At 37.8% G+C, this 23,650-nt stretch overlaps 1 protein-coding gene across 3 annotated transcripts in view; it reads left to right on the forward strand.

Moving 5' to 3' along the window:
- RYR2 (ryanodine receptor 2) overlaps positions 1 to 23,650 on the forward strand; it is a 749,362-nt gene that overhangs the window by 401,419 nt on the left and 324,293 nt on the right. For all 3 annotated transcript variants that reach the window (XM_075064183.1, XM_075064184.1, XM_075064185.1), the window contains exons 26-28: positions 3,802 to 3,961; positions 15,534 to 15,681; positions 22,921 to 23,129. In XM_075064183.1, coding sequence (XP_074920284.1) covers positions 3,802 to 3,961; positions 15,534 to 15,681; positions 22,921 to 23,129 — 517 coding nt within the window. The remainder of the gene's footprint in view (positions 1 to 3,801; positions 3,962 to 15,533; positions 15,682 to 22,920; positions 23,130 to 23,650) is intronic.

Genomic DNA, 23,650 nt, shown 5'->3' on the forward strand with positions numbered 1-23,650 from the left:
AGACCTCTATCATATCCCCCTTTAGTCATCTCTTTTCCATGGTAGAAAGTCCCAGTCTTATTAATCTCTCCTCATATGGCAGCCGTTCCATACCCCTAATAATTTTTGTTGCCTTTTCTGAACCATTTCCAATTCCAGTATGTATTTTTTGAGATGGGACAACCACGTCTTTGTGTGGTATTCAAGAGGTGGATGTACCATGGATTAATATACAGGCAATATGATATTTTCTGTCTTCTTATCTATGCCTTTCTTAGTGATTCCCAACATTCGGTTTGCTTTTTTGACGTTGCTGCACATTGAGTGGATGTTTTCAGAGAACTATCCACAATGACACCAAGATCTTTCTTGTGTGGCAGCAGCCAATTTAGACCCCCTAATTTTTTATGTATAGTTGGGGTTATGTTTTCCAATGTGCATTGCTTTGCATTTATCAACACTGAATTTCATCTGCCATTTTGTTGCCCAGTCACCTAGTTCTGAGAGTTCCGTTTGTAGCTCTTCATAGTCTGCCTGGGACTTAACTATCTTGAGTAGTTTTGTATCATCTGCAAATTTGGCACCTCACTGATTCCTCCAAACAGGAGTGTTAAAATGCTCTGTTGTAAGTCATGCTGAGAAGATGATTTGTGTGCAGAACATTGACATGTTAGTCTATAAATTGATCTCATGAATGCAAATTGATTGACAGAAGCCAGTGATTAGATATAATTGATTCAGTTGCCAGACAAAGCTAATTAATTAACAAAAGAAATCCATTTTGATAACTGTTGAGACTACATAAATTACATATGAGTATGTGTTGCTGATAAGTTATTAAAATATATTTTTATAGTTGGACAGAAAACTGATTGGGACATTTTCGTGTTTTTGCATTTACCATCATCATGATGCTGTTTATGTCTCCTTTGTAAATTAGTTCAGATTGTGTGATGTTTTCATTACAAACCTCTGTGTTCAAAAGGTTCTATCATTCATAGTCCAGCAATCATGCTGTACTTACCCTTCCTCTGAGCTCCTATTTGTCATGATTATTTGAAAAAATAAGATTTCAGTTGAGTCTAACAAAATTAAAGCGGAGTCAAAAAGGGAAGATGGAGGGAAAATAGATTAGGGCTTATACAATTTCAAATAGTTGCAAAGTTTAAAACATTTTAATTCCAATCTATTGTTTTACAGCATTTACAAGCAGAGTTTAGAAAAGCATCTACAGACCATGGGCAATAAATTGAACAAGAAATTATTTTCAAAATAACTATTAGTATGTGGATTTAGGTGTCTTTGTTAGACTGTAAGGTTCTTCTCTTTATGTCCCCAATTGTTACTTTAGTGAATTATGCAGTAGGTACCTCACAAGGGTATTATGAGGCTTGCTTAATGTTTGCAAAGCATTTTAGGATCTTAGGATAAAAAGGGTGAGTTAATATTGTATTCTCACTCTCTGGTCAAGGGAGATACAAGAAAATATCTGGATTAGTTAAACTGTCTAAATTCAGTGTTTCTGTTGTTTTCCCTTGTCAGTTGACAGGTCTTGAATGTGTATAATTTCTGTGAAACCAGACCTGTGTTTTCTGACAGAGCAACATACCTTTGTGACCAAAATGGTACATGTTTTATCATGGTGAAAAAAATCTCACCTGTTAATCAGCCTGTTTTCTCTCTCTCTTTAACTGGTTGTTCAGTTTAACAGACTCCTTATGGAAGAAGATCTTAACAAAATAATAGGCTAATCCAGTTCTGCTGTGCTGGATCTTATTTAACGGTTTACTCACGTACAGGTGGACTGAACTACAGGCAGCAGTAGTGGAGAGTAAGTGACTGTACTGATAGAATCTTAACCAGCCCACCAGTGAGAATATTCACATAAAATAAAAATTTAGAGTGAAGACTCAGTTTCAGCTCTTTTATGTCTGTTGGCAGATCTTAAGAGCTATGAGTTACATGACAGGTTAAAAAAAAAAAGGCAGCAACAGCTTGTTAATGTTGGGTAAGTGATTTATTCTGTTCTCTAACCATCAGCATAGCAAAATTGCAATTTACTTTTTTTTCATTAAAATCAAGCGCTATATTAACTAGCTGCTTTTTTTAAGTCACCAGTTCCAAAATTACTGTATGAGATTTTCCTAGCACTATTTCAATGATTTGCATAATGCTTTGAAGCATGTTTATGACAGAGAGGGCACAGTAAAAACAATCTGGAATAGCTGTCACTAAAAATTGATTTCTTGTGCTTTGTCAGCAGAAGTGAACTAAAAATTAAAACAAAGATGTGGGGGTATTCTGTTGCCCTTTGAGGGTCTGATTACTGTAGAATTCAAATTACATACATGCTCTGATACCTGTTTTTGCGTGGAGGCCTGTTACACTTTGGTATCAGAAATCACAGTTAAAGGCTTTTAAGAAAGACATAATGAATGAAGATAGCTCATCTTGTGATAACAGTTTACAGGAGAGGCCAATTCTCCCTATAGACTGTAATAGTGTCTCTGGTACAAACAAGATAAAGACACAGGACTAAAAGTTAGGAGTTCTGGATTTTATTACCAAGTCCACAATAAACTTTTTGACACCGATCAAGTAGTAGGGACAAATAATTTCTTCTACCTTTTTGCTTTTACTGAAAATACATGCAATTTCCCCCCACCTCATTTCCTGGCAATAGGTCCTCATAGCTTGATTACATTAATGATTGTGTGTTGTTTTTTTTTATCATTCATGATTTTTTACATCATTTGTAGTGTCTGTAAGGTAGACACTTCAGTTCAGTGAAATAGTTTCTTCAACAGTTTGATGATCTCCAAGCAATGGTCAGTGAAATCACAACTAATACGACCAATACAATTTCTGTCCCCTCTGTAGCCCTATAGCAGGGTTGACCAGGGTCATGGAAATGTCAAGAAACTTTCAAATTTGCCTATCATAGGCTTTTGATGACCTTCCCTAAAAATGCTAGATCATTAGCCAGGTTGTCAATGTCAAGAGTTGGTTCTTGAGCATGGGACTCACAATACTACTTTGAATGTTATTGGAATCCTGTCCCCATATGGGGAAATACTGACAGAGTGGGAAATGCATAGAAATAATGCTAATGGAGAAACACTAAAATAACACAGAACCCTTCAAGGTTCATTATATTGCCAGTTTTCAGAGCTCTGCTTATGGTGTTTCCTATTCAAGCCATAAGAAGCTGAGGGCTGGAAGGATAGTATAGTGACCAGGACAATCCAGAGTTCAGTTCCATGCTCAGCTATAGACTTTCCATGTTTCTTTGTGGAACCCATTTAATCTGCACTGTGCCTCAGTTCTTCATCTGTAAAACAAGGATATCCTTCCTTACCTCCCAGGATATAGATATCTATTCATGATTGTGAGGTGCTTAGATACTGTGATGGATTGGGGGGGGGGCATATAGTGCCTAGACAGATATCAGCTTTAATCTCTACACTGGTTTAAGCATGCAAAGAAATGCCACAATATGTATATTAAAGCTTTTTTTGGATGTTGGTAATTCTCAATCACTTACACATCCAATAACATGTTACTACCTAATGAAATGGACTTCTTCAGTCACTCTAGGTATAGTTAAATAGAAACCAAAGCTAAGTTTCTGTGCATTCTTTTCATGCATTGTTCTTATAACTTAGACCTTAGCTGGATTATTAATATTTGTATTTCTGTGGTTTTATCAGTGGATGTAGTAGTTTTCCTATATAATATCTGTTAGTGTTTTCTCAGTGAAATATGTGGTAATATTTTTTTTTTAAAAAAATCACCAATTGCAAATTCTATATTGTTTGACAGTTACCAGTTGTCAAGTGGATACAAGCCTGCTCCCATGGATCTGAGCTTTATCAAGTTGACCCCCTCTCAAGAAGCCATGGTGGATAAACTAGCAGAGAATGCTCATAATGTGTGGGCAAGGGACCGTATCAGGCAGGGTTGGACATATGGTATCCAGCAGGTAAGAGCAAACTTGGACACTTGAAAGTTCAGTCACATGTTGAGGTATTGTACAATTGAATCTGGGATATGAGGTTAGAGGAAGCCATTGACGAAATATTAGTCTTTCAGTCAATAGGGAAAACCATTGGCATCTGGGTTTACATTGTTAATAAATATAGCTAAGCTTGCCAGCAATAAATGATTTACTCTCTGCAAGTAGAGTAATCTCTGTGGTAGCCATAATGAAATGTGTGGTGACTCTGCATGCTCTGGACAGCTACCTTGGGGAAAGGGATGTGGCATTTCTTTGTGTGTTGTCTAAAGCATACAGATTATTATTATTATTATTTATTATTTTATTATAGATTAAGTCTTGGGCTTCTCTCTGCCTCTGAAATGCTGTCCTCTGAGCCCTTTAGGAAGTGTAGGCAATCATTTACAGTAGGAAAATAATTTACATAGCCTCATCCGGGAGACTCAATTTTTCTCTTTGTCCACTAAACAGCTAAACCCCCCAGGTAGCAACAGAGTAAACTTCTACTAATTACCCTGCAATCTGTATCATCTCTGGTCTAGGAGACCACCGTTAAAGATGGGAGGGTAGTTCAGTCTCCACGGCCCATCCAAATTTTTGCTTCTTCACTGAGGTTAGCAACCTGGGTTTCAAGTGCCGGTTCTGGTGGTGAGTTTTTACTATGTCAGGAATGAGTAAAAATAAAGCATGGTGGATTGTTAGCAGCAAAATTCAAGATCTCTAGCTGTTCTATACAAAGGTAAATAAATATAAAAATCCCACAGATGTACAATGTAAACTATTGCGGTAACTATTAGCATTTTCAGGACAACCACTGTATCAGTTTTCTATTGTGGACCACATCCACCAACCCTTTAGTGATTATTTGTGAGTTCAGACTAGGACAGGTATCTTCACTTTTGCCAAAGAATGTACAGTAGCATTTCACAGTGAAATTATACAAAAATCCACCCTCTGGGAAAAAATTGGAGTTTTCATGGATTTGTGCTGGGGGAAAAAAAGACATTTTGAAAAGGAAAACAGCTTTTTTGCAGGAACACAACTGTTTTCTGCCTGCAAAATCTGCATTTTGGTTTTGTCAAGAATTCAAGTTGTACAGTGCGGTTCGGTACATCTTGAATTTTGTTTGACATGCAAGAACAGAACTAATTCTGTGTGCAATGCTTTCCTGTCAATAAACTACCTGCTGTTTTTACAGTTTTATTTAAGTGTAATTTCATTCATCACATTTGACAGACTGTTTATGTTGAAGAAATATGCCACATCATTTCCAGCACCCTCAATTAGTGTATCTCATTTGATATCTTTCATTTGGGGGATTTGCAAGTCATTGTATAAACCTGTCTTCCATATTTGGGCCTAAGTAGCTTGTGAACGAACTACAAATATATTTGTTTACATTTGGATATTTTTAATATGGGCTCTGATATTCTTTGTATAGACATTCAGGGCCATATTCAGCATTGGTGAAATTCCATCGTGAACTTTACATTCACAGATTCAGCGTTAATGCAGACATTTTAAAGTGCCTTTATGTTTCTGATAGAAAGTTAGCTTAATGTACTGTGGGAGAAATAGTTCCCTACATTGCATATAGGAGAAGCGGACACATGGCTTTTCTATCCACAATTTCACAAGTAGTTTTCGTGAAGGCAGTGCATTCATTACCTGGAATAAAGGAATGCTTCTTAATGCTCAACTGCAATATCACTGGCAAATTGTAGAATGCTATTAATGATTTCTAGGTTGCATCCCATAATTTCATCTTCTGCCAGAATCCAAATGGTTGCAGTTTGTGGCCTTGAAATTGAGAGGATTTAAAGTCAGTGAAAAATGGGGGTATTCTTATAGCTTTGGCAGAATCATTGGTAGTTTTGCTGTGCCTAAAATCAAATGTAGTAAGTAGTGCATATACAGTGAACCAGTTAATAACAAGTTAAGAACACAGTGGATAAAAAATGTGTGTTTATATTTGCTAATTAACACAGTGGTTTAAACTGTAATGTATTAGCAAAATATAGACCCACAGTCCAAGGTAAATTAGGTGTAAAGGTTGAGGTTTCTTACTAGGCCTTGAGAACAATTTAGCTTGCTTTGTACATCTGAATTTCTGTAGAATGACAAATTTTGTCGACCTTATTACAGTGACCTTTGCAACCAAATTATACACTTTTAGAATTACTGAGATACCTAGTGATAAAGGAACTAAGTGAGGCCAGCTACGAATTTTTTAAATGTTATCAGGTTGGGTTGGGGAGGAGAGGAAAGAAGCAGAGCAGGAATGGGTAGTAGATACAGTTTCTCTGCATTATTCAGAGTCTTCATTTGTACTGGGTCTCTGTATGTTTATTTTTGTGCCTGTGTGTAGATATGGAAGGCTCCACTTTGTAAAGAATAGATGTGGTACAGCACTTATTCCTCATAAGTAGAGCTGACTGGAGGGTGACAATTTCATTCAGCAGTAACTTTAGAGGTTTCAGAAATTGTTTTTGTTCCAGATTAGAACAAAAACAAACCCTTCTCATTTAATTCTGTCATACACTTAACATGGCTGCTAACTGATATCTATGCTAATATGTGCCTCTGCTTAGCTTCCACACTGGATTGTACCATGGGCTACATTTTGTCATCTCATCATGTTACTGTGACATGTTACAGTACTGCGTAAGGTAATGTAATGGTATGCTATACAGTACTGTACACAATGAGATCAATAGTTCTGTGCAATAGTCTGCCAGGGGAAAGAAAACTCATTGCTTGGAGAGATTTGAAAGTTGTTTGGACCAATCATTGGAAAATATATTATAGTTAACAATTGTGCTGGAAGGTGGACTAAATTATGTAGTAGGTCTTTTCAATCTCTAATTTCTAGAATTCTATGATTCTAAAACCCCTACAAATTAAAGGGATACTGTCAAGTAGTTTACTTTCCAAATATAACCTATTTTTTTATTATAATGTGAAGGGAAAATGCCCTCCAGATTCTACATATCGTCTCCTAACTTCATCACTGCTTACAAGGAAATTTTTAACAAATGATAGCCGCTGTTTATGCATGACTGTACCCAGTATTTTTGTTGTGCTGCTGCAGAGCCAACCAGCCAGCCAGCAGAGGGAGCACAAGTTAACTAATAAATCCTGTTCCCAGAACTGTGCTGACGTCAATGCTGACACTGATCACAAACAAGTAAGTACTGTAAATAAGTCAGAGCCACATTAGCTTGTGCTTCATAAATAAGGCAGGAGGCACAAATGAATGTTTATGAAATGAAAAAGGACAAAACAAGTAGGAAAAATATAATCTTGTTATCTTATGGAAAGGTAGTGAATATCAATGGTAAGTGAAAAACAAATATGCATATATATATATATAATATATATATATATCATATAAAAAATATGAACATACTTGACAGTGTCCCTTTAAGGAAGAACATTTTTGCTCTAGATTGATCAATTTCTCTGAACTGAGGGAGTTCTTTGTGACCTGAATAGGTAAGGCAAACAGGATGAAATATATCTCTGGTAAGCTCAGTAAAAGTAATTAGGATTATACTATGGGTCATTTTATCCCTATCTGTCTATGGTGTTTGACCTAGGAGATGTCATAATTCATTGTCCCAAGTGTCTTTAAGTACTTCACCATCTCTCTAACTTCAAACCATATTTGTGATGAAACTGATTAAAAATAAACTTATTTCAGTTTCTAAGGGTGCATTTATGTCTAAATCCTACTGAAAAAATGGGGTTTACATTATTGCAAACTCTTGTAATTTTGTCCCCAATCTTGCAATATTTGGTTTTTTTCCTAACTTCCTAGACTCTGGAGTCATGTGAATATAGAAGGTCTTCAGTTTTCATTAAAAAAAAAAAAATGGGTTTCTAGCCTTTATTGCAGAGGTTAGATGGAAAACATGTATCCTAACCTAATGTTTCAAACATCAGAGGGCAAAAGAACTCAAAATACATTATTTTTAAAATCTCATGATATTTAAGCCAGTCTTATGGCGTTTTAGGGACTGACTCATGATTATCAGACGCTTGGGGTTTGTAATATTGTGTTCTCTCTGCTGGAGTTGGAGGATGGGAGGCAGAATCTATCCTGCAAAGCCCTGAGCTATGCTCGAAGGGTATACCTACACTGCAGTTATACACTTGGGCTTGCAGGGCTTGGGCTCAGACTCGGGGACTGTTTAATTGCAGTGGAGATGTTTCAGCTCGGGCTGCAGCCCAACCCCTGGAATCCTCCTCCCTCATAGGATCCTAGAGCTCAGGCTCCATCCCAAGCCTGAATATCTGTACCATAACTCAACAACCTTGAGTCCTGCGAGCCTGATTCAGCTGGCTCAGACCAACCATGGGCTTTTAATTGCAGTGTAAACATACTCTAGGTCAACTATAACAGCCTCAACAGTTGTTACTCTCTCCCTCTCCATGCTCCACATAGGTTAGCCACATACTTACAAATATACTTGCTATGACCTGACCCTTCTCCAGTACACCATACCGCTAAGTCCTTTCTCTGCGCTAGCACAAATGGATGCTCATGATGCAGAGCTCTGTAGCATGCTTGGGGCTGCTGATAGCTCCTGTGTTGGCTCTTTGTAGCTTGATGCCCTTGCAGAGCAGTACTATACTAGTTCTGCTCCCTTTTTGTGCCTCTGGGCCTACCAGGCTACTTGCCACTTTACAGTGCAAGAGACCTGGGGCTCACCAGCCCTGTTCACTTGGTCCCACTTGTGCCGTAATTAGCTGCCTACCAGCCTAAGGGGGCTGGATTACTTAGGGCCAGATGACAGCCTGAAACACCTGGGCCTCATGAAAGGGCTGAGAAAACTCAACTCAATTTGAAGGAGAAACCATAGGGAGGAGGGTCTGGAAGCACTCCAATGAAGTAGTCTGGGAGTCAGTGCTCTATCTTAGAGCCAGAGACACTCATAGGTAATATAGAAGGAACTGAGAACTAACCCCAGAGGGCAGGCTGAAGGGGAGTCCAAGCAGGGAGGAAGAAACTTTTATTTCTTTGGGATTTTTATTTGGATTTTTGTTACCCAAATAGAGGATTAAGCTCAGAGTGAGCCTGCCAGAGGACTTGAGCAGTGGGAAACTCTGAGAGAGAAAAAACTCTGATGAAGGGAAACTGAGGCAGGGAACACCTACAGCCCCCTTTATGGCCACTGGAGTGGAGGTACAGGGCAGATATGCCTATAACAAGTAGGATTTAGGCCATATACATGGTATAATTAGAGACACTGTGTTCAGTTATATATACTATGTTGTACATCTAGCTTTTTTTTTTTTTTAAAGTGTGACCTCAAAGACAGTAGAAATGGTACATTACGTCATCTAATAACTTTGCAGCAAGGCATCCTTCTCATTCTTCAGAATGATTGTTTTGTTGCAGAAGGACCCCAGATATTGAGGACACTACTTCACAAAAATGAGAGTGCTAGAAAACAGTTATTAAAAAGTAGTTTTCATGAAATAAATTCTTGCTACTTTACGTAGATAGGACGGTTTTTTAAAGTTGCTATGAACCATGGGTTGCCATGTCCCTGTGTATTGTAGGAAAAATTACCCATGGTAGATAACAGGTGTTAGCTGTGGGTCTGTGTGAAGACAGGGTCAAACAATTTTCAGTCACATACGGTATATATTAGAATATTAGAAACCTCTGTTTGATCTGGAGTTGGCCAACCCTGTGCTGATCTCACCAAACTTCCCTCTTGTTGAGACAAGAAGGGGGAATTGATCAGAACACACCGGTGAATGAAACGTAGGAAAAAACCTCCAACTCAAAATTTTGTCATGTATTTTTCTTTTAAACTGTGAAAATTGATTTTGTTTTATTAAGGTATACAGAGGTGTGTTTTGTAAAAAATTACTGGCATTGAATGACTTTACATTTTACATTATTTATACAGTCATTATCTATACTGCTGTATTCGTAACTTACTTTAGTTAGAAACCAACGGGGGGCTAGTCTTGCATATTATATTCATATGCATCTCCTACTAAAGGTAATGAGAGCAGGGCCAGCTCCAGGTACCAGCCCAGCAAGCAGCTGCTTGGGGCGGCCAACGGTGAGGGGCGGCACGTCTGGGTCTTCGGAGGCAATTTGGCTGCGGGTCCCTCACTCCCTCTCGGAGCGAAGGACCAGCCGCCAAATTCTGAAGCGGCGGTGGTACAGCTGATCACGATCGTGGCTTTTTTTTTTTTTTCCTGCTTGGGGCAGAAAAAACTCTGAAGCTGTCCCAGAATGGGAGCTGCAGACATAGCCCAAAAAGCAGAATTCCTCTAAAGTGGAATTTAGGAATAGAATTTCTTTTTTGAGGTGAATACATCTGAGACACTTTTCAACAGAATTAGCTACAACTTTGGCAAGACTTTAATTACATGGCTTTAAAAAATATCATATCTTAATTTATGGTTTATGGTTAAAGGAGAACGGTCATGATAAATGTCAATCCCCAAGACCGCTATACGATGTGTCATATTTATAGCACAGGCACTGAAAAGACAAAAAGCTAATTAATCCCTTTGAATAGGAGTATCAAGTCTTCCTCCCTCATGTGGTGTTCAGATATTTTGGTGGTGAAGGGAGGAGGTATATATAACTAGCTAGACGAATACTGAGATACACAGAATTCTAGTGCTGTGACACCACAAGAGGAACAGAGGCAGTCATTGGCTTCTACTGGGAAAAAATGATGCAGCTGATACTTACATATCTTCTAAAAGTACAAATGTATGCATGCTCCTTTTTTGCTGTTTTGTTAGATCAGTAAGACATTCTGTAAGGGCCAAATTCTGTCATAAGATTACAATATAAAACAGTAAATTCATGTTAGTAAGAGTAGAAAAAGTGGTAACTCTCAGAAGTGGAATGAATTGCCCAGATAGCATCATAAAAAGACAGATAACGTATATACCATGTCTTGGAAGTGTAAAGTGGTATTCGAAGGTCAAACATGACAACGGTGGCAGTGACGATACCATTTGTATACAGATACCACGTATAGGAATTATGTGACTGAACAAATTTCAGAACCAAGACAACATAGTAATTACACGACATCATACATTGTGGGCAAACTGGCATGGTGAACTAGAATATTTCTAAATGTCGAGTGTAGGGCACATGTATTACTCTGAACCAGAAAGCTTTTTTGTATTGTGCAAATAAACGACTCAGTTTTCATTTGGTGTGCTGTGCACAGGCCTAATGTGCCATGGTTGTGATAGAACTGCAGACAATCATGCCAATGGTAGTTAGCATAGAAACTGTGTAGACGCCATTTGTGCCACAGGCAGGACATGTGGGAGAAGCTCTTGTATAATCATGTCACAGTAATGTAGTGCAGGTTCAAGGTACTATTCTGTGTGAACCCCTGGGGTGAATTTGTAACTGGGTTACACACCTTCCGCACAGCTGTCTCTCTTTGGATCATATGTGGAGAAATGAATTTTCTGAGCCAGGATCATTTACCCCAGTACTTCTGTTCTATAGTACTAATATTGCCTGCTGAAGGACTGTTAGTGGGGACATTACTCAAGGTATCTGGGAGCAGGATCCTATTTATTCAATAGCTGAATGCAATCACACCCCGTTTTGCCAATGTCTTCTGCCGATCCCAGGCCACAATTTACAATTACTAGTGGTGCGTCTGTTATACTGCGTACACTTGCAGTTAGTCAAAATCATTGGCTTTCCTTAATGTGCTCTTCAACAGGGATGAACAACAAGGTGTTCAGTAGGGAGCTAAACACAAGATTAATAGATTCCAAGGCCAGAAGGGACCACTATGATCATCTAGTCTGCCCTCCTGGGTAATATATATCATGGAACTCCCCCCAGCTAATTCCCAAAGCGTATCTTTAAAAAGAAAAATCCAATCTTGATTTAAAAATTGTCAGTTATGGAGAATCTACCATGACCCTTTGCAAATTGTTCCAACAGTTAAAAATGTTAAACATTTGCATTATTTCCAGTCTGAATTTGTCTAGCTTCTTCTTCCAGTTATTGGATCATGTTATACCTTTCTCTGACATAATGAAGAGCCCACTATTAAATACTTGTTCCACATATAGGTACCTACAGACTGTAATCAAGTCACCCCTTAACTTTCTCTTTGTTAAGTTAAACAGATTGAGCTCCTTGAGTCTATCACTATAAGGAATAGTTTTAAATCATTCTCATGGCTCTTCTCTGAACCCTTTCCAATTTACCAACATCCTTCTTGAATTGTAGGTATCAGAACTGGAAACAGTACTCTAACTGTGGTTGCACCAGTGCCAAATGAAGAAGTATTGCATAGTACTTTATTGGAATAGCTCCTCTGATACTAAGTAGAATCCACTTTCAAGAGAATTTTCTTTAAATTCAGTGATAGAAGGTGACTGCTAATCATTTATTAATCCATATGTTGTCAAAATCAGTGGCTATGAGAATGAAATAAATAGGCCCCCTGTGGAAAACATATTTATGAATATCTGATGTTCTAAATCACTTAACTTGTGACCATGTCAATTGTTTATCCATGTCTTTCTGATATTCCTCCTATTACATGCTTTCTATGGTTCCTTTTATCTCCTCTTCTTTGAGAAGCACTGTAATGTGTGACTAGTTGTCTGTCTTCTCCTTAAACCACTTAGATGATGACTTGCACTTCTGTTAAACTCCACAACAGTGTCCAAGCACAACAAGGCATAGGTTCATTAACCTAGTTGCATACCATACTCATAAGTTGTTTCATACCTTGCAGCATTGAAAGCTATGTTATTGCATGTCATTACAGAAGACGTTTAGTAGGGGATTATATAGGAAAATGGCACTTTGTTGTTAAATTACCTCTAAAGTGCACAACTCTGACTGTGAGATTCCTTTTGGATCTTTTAAATAGTTGCTTTCCTTATAGCTGCTTGTGCAAATTCACCATTTAACACTGTTATTCTGTGCTGCTGTGGGCAATGTTGTATGGATGCTTCTGCGGCCTCACTCCCTCCCATACTATCTTTTATGTGGCATTTCTCATACCAAGTCTTTTTATATATGATGTGACCTTCACTGGATCATTTATCCATTCTGCGTGCCTGCTACATACCTATAACATGTATGTATGCACATATACACCTTACTGTCTCTTTCTACTGGGAAGGATTGATGGGCCTGATCCTTTTGTTTCTAATAGGAGTTTTAACATTGTTCTCATTTGTGTACATTTCTTTGGGCCATCCCTTCTGCCTATTTCCTGATAGCTGTCACTGGTATGGAGCATTGTTTGCCTGATATGAGTCTTTAGAACCTACATTTCCACTATATTTGCTCAAACACGTTAATTCATGTCCTCCTATATCTCTCTGCTCTGTTCCCTGCATATATTTGCAGGTACTTTTCTAGTCCCCATGCTTTTTTCCTTAAGCAATCCGGAATTCAGGTGTAAATTACTAATGTTGTGTTTGATAGAATGATAACTTTTCAAAGCTGAAAAACACTAACTATATGGAAACATTAACAAATGTTGTTTAACTCAAACCATTTGCAGCAGAGAATCGACAAGAAATTTAGTGGTTTCCCTGAAGAAAACCTGCTCTTCTCATTTAAATTATTTAAAAAGCAAGTAATTACTAGAAAACCTCTGCATGTAATGCAGTCCTCCAATGGAGAATCAGACTGTCAAATCTGGAAAATTCACAGGGTAGACCAAATTTTCCCTTCTCTGTCCCAGCAATCTTTACATTACATTAGTCCTTAGGGGAGTAAGGAGGATTGAATTTGTGTATAAATTGAAAAGGAACTTAAAGGTTATTGACGTGCTATGTTCTGCAATACTCATGTACCAAATGATGTGTCTAGAGAAGAGAGGATGTCATCCTTAAAATGGTTTGAGAATGTGTGGCTAGAGAGCCACAAAAGGGCTCTTTATAGTTCATCATCAAAAAACGTCTCTACACCAGCAGTGTCACTGCTCCTCCAGCTGAGTGACCTATAACGTTCATGGGGAGAGCAGCACCTGACATTTTGTGTGTCTGCTTCATATGGTATTATCCCCTTGATGGCACATTTAACATCCAGGTTATGTCATTTTTATGCTGTAGCTTGTCCTAGTAAGAAAATCCACATGAAAGATCAAATTTCCGTTTTGCACTGGGAATTAACTGAACCTTTTGGCAGGCAAAAACCACATTATAATACACTCAAGTGTCTAGTTACCAGGGTGCTACTATATGAGGTAGCTAGATATGTCATAGCTAATGAAGGAAAACAGCCACAAGTATTTGTACTACCAAAATGTATATGCTGTTTGAGGATGCAAAATGGTGTGTGAGAGAGTACAGGGGTAAAGCTGAAAAATTCTGAAAATCAGAACCATAATAAAATACTAAGACAATATTTTGTGATATTTTCATTTGCACAATTGTTGGTATCTCCCATTAGTAGAAAGTTCCCAATGTTTTTGCTTTTTGTTCCTATACAATAGTCAACTTATTATGGCAGATTCAACTTTTAAAAAGTAGTGTCTACACAATTAGCAAGGATATGGAGAGATCTATTGCACTGCTTCTGCCACTGCCAATAGATTATCTTAAGTGCAGAAGTGAAAATGTAGAGAGGCAAATTATAATACTTAATAGAATTATCATAATGTATAGTAAATAGACCATATAAGCAACATTTGCAATTGAAATTACCTTAGCAAAGGGAAAAAAAGAATTTTATATTAAAAACAAACTTGAACTCACTTAATAGCTTGATTCTACTGGGAGCAGAGAGCTGCATATATCTTATGTTATGCTAACAAAATTCCACAGTATAGCACCACACTGAGGGAAGGGCATTTATGCGTAGATTCTTACTAGAACTGTAAAATCCAATATTTTCTTTTGGAAAAATATATGCTTTGAGTATTTCACGTTAGAAGCAGCCATTGTTTTAGATTTTGGTGTTGTGGCACTTCTGTTCTTCTACATAAAGATAAAAATCTTGGGACTGATCCTGTTGCTGTTCAAATGAATGGCAAACCAGCCATTCACTTTGGGTAGTGCAAGATTGGCCCTATTATTATTTATCAAGTATTTATATTATGCCGGCTCCTAGGAGTTTCAGGCATGGACATTGTGCTAGTTGCTGTGCAAACAGAAGAAAAACTGATTCCCATTCTAAAGAGAGTGCAAAATCTTAGATTGTAAACAATTCATTTCTATTCTTGATTTTCACACTTGGTGTTGCCCGAACATATATCCATTAAATTATTTGGTGGAAAATGAAAGAAAATTGTTGCCATGCCATTAAATGTCAATATTTGTGAATAACTTACTTCTTTTGAATTCAGTGTCCAAATTGATTTCAAGAACTTCAGTTTCCTCTGCAAGATGCTTGTTGTATGTGTGGTGTTATGCAGGTCTGCATTTTACTTTGTGCAAATCATATTTTTTAAACGGATGCTACTGTACATTTTATCTGTCCTAGCAATTTTATTTGTAAAAAAAAAAATGCTTTGTTTTAGCTTGGTATCTCTGAAACTGTAATGATTTTTAATAACTTATCCTTATGTAGGATGTGAAGAATCGAAGAAACCCCCGCCTTGTCCCGTATGCCCTTTTGGATGATCGTACCAAGAAGTCAAACAAAGATAGCCTCCGGGAGGCTGTCCGCACCCTTCTTGGCTATGGTTACAACCTTGAGGCTCCTGATCAAGATCACGGTATTGAGATTAAAAAATCTGAATTAAAGAATCCATGTAATTTTCAATAGGTATTGGTAATGATGTAGGCATCTCTATTTGTTGTTAAGTTTATTAGGGGGGTTGTTTTTTTTAGCCCCATTGAACAGTTTCCTGAGCCATTGCAGGGCTGCTGAGGATGGCCAAATCCACTGACTTCAAGCTGTGTCTGTCTGTCATTGATGAACAAGCACAATGTCTATTCCAAATCAGGGAAGTGCTCCACGTTCAAGTTACTCACTAGCAGCACACGAATTGCCAAGGAAAATTGCCTTAAGCTTCATTTCTTAGAGGTGGCATGAGGTTATTGTTTTCCAGCTCTGATGTGCCTGGTGATCCTGCATCCAATCTATGTCTCATTTTCCAGAGATGGGAATGGGTACCCAGAAAGGCTCTGGGTCCGAAAACACCTCAGCATGCAGGAACTCTGCTAGGTCTTCCCAGGCCATTGGGTTATGCTAATCAATCGTCTGAGTCCTTCAGCCTTATGGTAGTGTTCCCCAAGGACTAGGGCCTGAATCAAGCATTGCCTCACCCTTTACATCAAACTCTCACAGCAGAGCCACTGAAGAACAGAGTAAAAGAACTCAGTGTAAACTTCGTAAGGACCTCAGAATTTGGTGAATTTGCTTGATTGTAGTCAGATTCAGTACCAATTTACATATATTGTTTGTAGGAAATTTAATACAGTAATGTAATTCCCAGTACTTCAGAGGATCCTTTAGTGTGGACCTGAATGTCAGTGTGACTTTATGTGGCTCTAGACAACTTTGTTTTATTCTCACACATCAGTTTAACTTAGTTTGTTTGAAATCATTGGCTCTGAAATACTTTTCTCTAAAAGCTGAGGATTTGTTTACTTTCTTAATGTATGGGCATAACTTTTCTAAAGGCTGCACAACCTGATGTTACGCACGTGTTCAAGAAAGAATGACTCTTTATATTCTTTCAACTACTTTTATGCAAGTAGCAAGCTAGCTGTTGTCCAGTGTTTCATACTGGTTAATGTCCAATGCAAGGACTAATCTCAAAGACAAGAAAATAGGTGACAAATTCTTATAAACTGTGACTCTAGTGACACCATTTTTATGATCGTTTTTAAATGATTGCGCTAATGGTAAGGAGCCATTAAAAAGGACTTCTGATCAATTTGTGAGTGCCCTCATTTGAAAAATGGTCACTTTCCCAGTCAGTTTGATAGTGACAGATAATGAACAGACTGTGCAGTGTTGCTCATGAGTATTCTAATCACAGAACATCTAGAGCGTGAAGACATTTCCTGCATCGTTTCCTTAGTTGGCATTTAATACCTTCCGGAGATAACCTGCCACTGAGAGGAGATGTTATTTTATCATTGCTTCTTAAAAGAAATCAGCTGTATAAAGAAATATAATAGATATTGGCTGCAGGGAAAAAACATTATGGAAAAAAATCAGAAATTATAAACTGGATATACACAGAGAAACTATTTCTTAGGGAAACTTTCATTATTATGTATTATAAAGCTTGCTCTAGGATACATGGCTTTGGAAATAAACTAATAGGTTTGAGTATGCATGTTGGTGCATGGTGTTCTCGTCTGTGTGTTTCCGTGATAGTTAAGAAGACGTCCCTAACTTCATCAAAACATAAGTATATAATTAAATCATTAAGACAGTATACCTGTACCACTTTGAGATTACCCCTAAATGTCTGGTGTCTGAAATGTGCTTTTAGTCCATTTTAGATGGCAAACTAAGGACTGAGAGTTGCTGTATGTACTGTATACCACTATCTCACTAGCAGTGCTTGTTAAATAATAGGTGTAAAATTCAACTGTGCTTTTCACTACACTTAAATATTTAAGACTGCATATGTTTTAATATCAGTACTCTCAGCTATGTAGTAGATTGCATTAGGGCCGAAAGGTAATTATTTTTCAAGATGTGTGGCCTGTGTTTCTATGGTAGAATTGTAGAATGAAACTCACAAGTCTCAATTATTAACTTCTCAGTATTATTAAAAAGAGTGTTCTGTGTTTACAACATTCCTGAAGGAAAGAATCATGAAAAGAAAGCATTATTTAAACCTAATTTATAAGACTTAAACATTCAGAACCCTGTTTTGGATGCTGATTCAAATAGGTGTAGGCCAGAAATTTTAAGAGCAGAAATGGTAATGCCCAAGAAAAATTGCCTGATTACCTCCATTGTTCTCGTCTGAGAATTCAGGGAGAAATTGCTTTGAGGTTTCTCCTTGACTGGCATTGCAGAGAAGCTTAATAGGGTGTTGTGCTGGGAAAGTGGGTGAGGTCAAAGTACATATGAGGCTGCCATAAGAAAGAATGGCCATTACCCACAGAAATACACACAGAATATTCCTGTTCTTACTAGGAATAAAATTTGCAAGAGGGTGGGGGCATAAAGGTAATGTGAGGAAGACTATGGGTGCATATAAAAATTATTTTTTAATTAATATATAGGCCTGCTGGGATGGAGAAAATTGTGCAAAAACCTTCATATTCACTAGGTTTTTCTAGGAATTATCTAAATGAGGTGAAACAAGGTCATTTTATATTGAATTCACCCTATCAATATCCTACTCTTTTATTTATTTAAAGTACATTGGATATTGCATCCTTTGCAATGTAGTGTGGAGATTTATACTGCCATGGAGGACTCTTCTGTGATGTATATTGGGATATGGATTCTCATTCTTGGGGTCTACTTTGCAGTTGTTACACACACAGACTCGCATACAGTTCACATGCACAATAGATGGTTTTAGACCTAGCATTCATGCAGAAGTGTCTCAGAAGTGGCTCCTGTTTTTTTATTTATTTTATTATGTTTGTACTAAATTGGGTGTTTCCAGCTGCATATTACATAGCTTTTGTGTCAATGTATTAAATGCTTAATTTAGTACCTGGGCTTAATAAAATTTGAATAATAATATTAAATAAATGCAAATGAAGAATAGACCTGCATTTTTCTAAGTAATATGTTCAAGGTATTTGAAAAGCTTGTGGCAGGATTTTTTTATTCATTTTTAGAATCTAACAATACTATGAATTGATAGTTAAACTGCTATGTTATAGTTATCGTCTTTAAAAACATAAAGTGATTGTTTTGCAGAATCTTTGCTTTCTAAGGTTTTCTTGTCTGACATAGGATGTTTTCCTCTGAAACATTTTGGGAAGCCCCTCTTCATCATTCAAATTCCATAAAGTGTGTTGTGAAAGTATTTAGAGACCTCTAGTTGTTTTCTGGTTTTTGGTTCATGATATTTTTTTTTAAAGGCTTGGTTAACCAAATGGAGTATCTTCAGCTGTATCCTTATTAATTGTCATTTATTGCTTCCAGTAGCACCCCAAGAGTTCTAGGTGCTGTACAAACATCACGAGAAGATACAGAACTATTTAGAATCTAAAAATAGAGTGAATCAGGCAAAGTGTAGGGGCAGTCGGTGAAACATACAAGTTATTGGGTGATGTTTAGCGTTTTTTTTTTTAATTAGATATATACGCTATTCCCAGATGCTGTTCAACCTTGTTATTAGTAGTCAGCTAATTTCTCGTAGAGTTTGACATTAGGGGTTTTCAGGAGGCATTTGAATGCTGCGAGGGCAATGGGCATGCATAGCTGCCAGGATAGAAAATGCAATATATAAATAGCTGCATGGAAGAAAGCTCACGGGCAGTTTTGCTGAGGTTGGCATCACTGGCAGGGTGGAGGAGAGGGGATGGAAGACAGGAAAGGAGACAAGAGCAGATAAGTACCGAAGAGAGAGTTATATAGAATCATCAAGGCTTGAACAAGTAGCTGGAACTTGAGGTAGTGAAGGGATTGGAAAAGTGAGATGGAGAGTGGGTTGTTGACGTGGTCAAAGCAGCAGGCAAGAAAGGTGATTTTAGAAGCTAAGGTGAAGAGAAGCAGTGGAGCTAACAGGAAGATCAGAGTTGATCAAGTAATCAAGATGAGAGAACGAGTCCCTGAATAGTATGTAAAAGAATGAATTATAGAAATCTTGTGGAGAAAGAAGCAGCAGGATTTAGACAGAGTCTGGACGTAGACATGCCATGCCTGTGAAAAAAACACGGTGATTGGGCTTGGTTTTGGCTTAATTGTCTTGTGAGTTGCCTGTTGACTAGTTTTTGGCTTGTAGCTTTTTGCTTGTTTGGCTTGTTGCTTGTTGTAGCTTGTTGCTTCTTTTTTTTTGATCAGCTCACGGCAAGCGTGGGCAAGGGGGGGCAAGCAGGGCAAGGTAGGGGAGAGTCAGAGGTGCATAGCAGGCCCACCACAGTCCCAGACTGTATTCCGGGGGGATCTAGTCACATAGAGTGTAGGGGTTCTTAGGCATTGACTTGTTTTGGTCATGATTTGAAATGCGATTAGCTTGATTTTTGCCTTATTGTGAAAGTCGGGATGCTTATTTACCACATGAAAGTTGGCAACTGTGTCTGGATGTGCAGGGGAAGGGAAATGGAGGAATTAAAGGATGAGTCCCAAGTTGTGGGCCTGACTGATTGGTAAGATGGTGACATTATTTATAGTGACAGAGAATATGGGAATTGGGAAGGCAATAAGGGTCCACTTTCTTCTTCTTCTTTCTTCTCTTCCTTGTGCTTTGTAGTCCTTTACATCCTTGTAAAATGCGATCATTGCCATTTACACCCAGTTTGCACAAGGGTAACTGTGTTAAGTTTAAGTTGGCAACGGGCCATTTGGAAGGAAATGTCAGAAACAGATAAAACGATGATGTCTCAAGGTCCCTTCCGGTCCTAGAGTCTATGAATCTGTGAAAAATGCAGGACTGGATGGGTGAAGGTAAGTTAGGAATAGTGAGGGTTTGCAAGTAATCAGCTTAGAGATGGTTTTTAAAGCTGTGTAAGAGGCTGAAAGAGAGGTTGTAAAGTGAGAAAAGGAGGCAGCCAACTTGAGAGCCCTTTGGGGTCTCCTTTTTGGTGGATTCTCCTGCTCTCTTATCTCTTTCCATGGATCAGCCAGAGAGATAGGAAGAGGACAGGATAAAATGTCAAGAAGAAGAGTATGAATGAAGGTATGAAAAGCATGATCAAGGAAGCTCTGGGTGGAGTAGAAACCTTGAGATACTTTCTAGAAGAGGGCATTAGAAAACTTGATGAGCGCAGTTCCATTAGAATGAGGTGGACAGAAGCGAAGTTGGAGAGGATAAGGCACTCAAGGCAATGGTTGTAGGTTACATGCTCAATAAGGTTGGAGCTGAGGGGAAGAAGGGAGTGGTGGCATAATAGGGGAGAGGCAAAATCAACAGCTGCCTTTTTTCACTTGTGGAGGAAACCATACTATACTTACATTCTGAGGAGATGGAGGCAGAGAAGAGTTGGAGGTTGAGGAGGAAGGAAGAGGAGTGCATGAAAGCAGGAGCCCAGGACAGGTATAGGCTCAAGAGAGTAGGTGGAGTGGGTCAGAGGTTAGAGATAAAGTGTGAAACCTCAGTGTCAGTTGTAAGGGAAAAAGAGGAGAGAATAATAGATGTGTATTCATGCACTCCAAAGTGACATATGCACATTCTTTCCTTTTAAAAATCTAAATACATATTATTTACTGACTTAGATGATTTTTTAAACCTATGCATTTCCCAACTATTCCACTGTTCTCTGGTGCATTAGGGGCAGTAATGGTTCACTTATGCAGTGTACTACTCATCTTTTTGTGGAGTTTACATCTGTTGTGATCAAGATGACACACTGTTTGCATAATAATGTCAGTGGTAAGAGTAAGATTAATGTGTCCTTCTACTGGAGATTTTTTAAATAGTGTTTTGTGCTGAGTCTCTCTTGAGAGAATTGTTATGTAGCCATATTAGTCGTGAAGGAAAAGTATGTTCAAGGCAGAAAATGTGATACTTATAAGTAACCTTTTAGCCTGTAAACTTGTATGTTGTTTTCTAGCTGTTGCAATGAGGTCAACTGTTTAATAGGACACAATATCTATACAACAATTTAGAATGGAAAGTGAATAAGGGTAGTCTATTCAATTGGAATCTTATATTTTATTTCAGTATTTAGCAATATTTTCTAAATACTTCTTTGGGTCTGATTTCAAGCATCATAAAAACATTGATTTTTCTTTTACCCTTGAACAGTTTACAGCCTTGAGCTCTGTCTATTCACAAAAGCTTGTCTCTCCCACCAATAGAATTAGATCCAATAAAAGATATGACCTCACACACAACCTCAAATCAGTCAGTTTTATTATAATAAGAAATGCCCATTATTTTTCCTACACTTGTATTTTAAAGAGCATCTGTTTTTTCAAACCCTCTGCCCTTTCTCCTTATCAGAAGTTGATATTTTTTCTAATGGAGAAATGTGGTCATCTGGTGCGTACATTTGTTAGAGGCTCATGCAGGAATGTATCCTTTCCTTTTGCCCGCTCCTCCCACTGCAGAAAAAGGATGCTTAAATTACATGGTCCAAGTGCTCTTAGCTATGCACATAACTGTGCGTAGGCCTCATTACAGTAAATAAATATTTGTACAGTAATGTTACAATGAGAGATTTAAGAATCTCCATCTAATTAGCATATCAAAGATCAGATTAAGTGGTGACTTGACCCCAGTTAGAAATACCAACTAGGGAAGAAGATTTCTGATAGTAGAGGACTCTAATTTAGCAAGGAGTGTCTCAGCAAGATCCAGAGACTGGATGTTGAAGTTAGAAAAATTTAGACTGAAAATAAAGCACTTTTTTTTCCCCACAGTGAGGTATAATTACTCTTTGGAACAATTTATCTAGGGATGTGGTGTTAACTCCATCTCTTGAAGTCTTTAGATCGAGATGAGATGTCTTTCAAAAATATATGATCATCTCAACAATAAAATATGAGCTTTGAAGTAGGAATACTGAGTAAAAATTCTGTAGTTTGTGTTACGCAGGAGGCCAGAGTAGATGATCATAATGAACCTTCTGGCTTTTAAAATCTGAGTCTATGATATTCTCCTGTGCATTACCAATCATTGGTAGCATTACTGGCTCACTGTATTAACTGAGCTTTTGGGGCTTCAATTCTTGACTATGCAGCATCATGGCCTATGGTAAATCATTGCTAAATGCCATTATCTACTTCCAAATATTTTTCAATAAGGTTGAGAGGTATGGATACTATACAGTAACCTCTCTTTATTTTCATTGCTTCCATTTTGTTATTAGATAAACATAAGGTGTGAGTTTGTTTTTGGTTTTTTTTGTTAACTTTGCAGCTACAAGGTCAGACATGTGCACTGGGATAATGGAAAGATTCCGGATATTCCGCACTGAGAAGACTTATGCAGTGAAGGCTGGAAAATGGTACTTTGAGTTTGAGGCAGTCACTGCAGGAGACATGAGAGTTGGCTGGACCAGGCCAGGCTGCCAGCCAGACCAGGAACTTGGCTCAGATGAGCAAGCTTTTGTCTTTGATGGCTTTAAGGTTTGTATAAGTTTGTTTTGACGGGATTGATTGCAAGTAATGAGAGTAAGTTGTTAACAAAAATCACTTAATTTTTCTTCCTATTCTAGTTGTTTCAGCTTAATATCCTTCTGTGCCTTAGCTTTTGTTTCAGTGTTTGAAAATATTAAGAATCCTCTTTAAGGTCTAGGTGAAATGAAAGGTAAAATAATATTTTAGAATGTACAACCATATTTCTTGGCAAAAATACGGTAAGTACATTTGGCACATACATAGCTCTTTTCGTATGAAACTCTCAAAACGCTGTACAAAATTGGATGAGTATTTGAGGCACAAAGCACGTAAGTAATTTACCCTAAATCAAGTCATTGAGAGAGCTGAGATTAGAACCCATTTCTCCTGAATCCTACTGCAGTGGTCTCCCTATAGGAAATATCTGTAGGAAAGTGAACATAATTACTTTGTCAGCAGTAACTCCACTGGACTGAATTTGATTAAGAATACAGGAATGTAAACGTTATGAAAATGAAGACTAAATTTTT

The sequence above is a fragment of the Chelonoidis abingdonii genome, chromosome 3 (genome assembly GCF_003597395.2).
Source record: "Chelonoidis abingdonii isolate Lonesome George chromosome 3, CheloAbing_2.0, whole genome shotgun sequence".
Lineage (NCBI taxonomy): Eukaryota > Metazoa > Chordata > Testudines > Testudinidae > Chelonoidis > Chelonoidis abingdonii.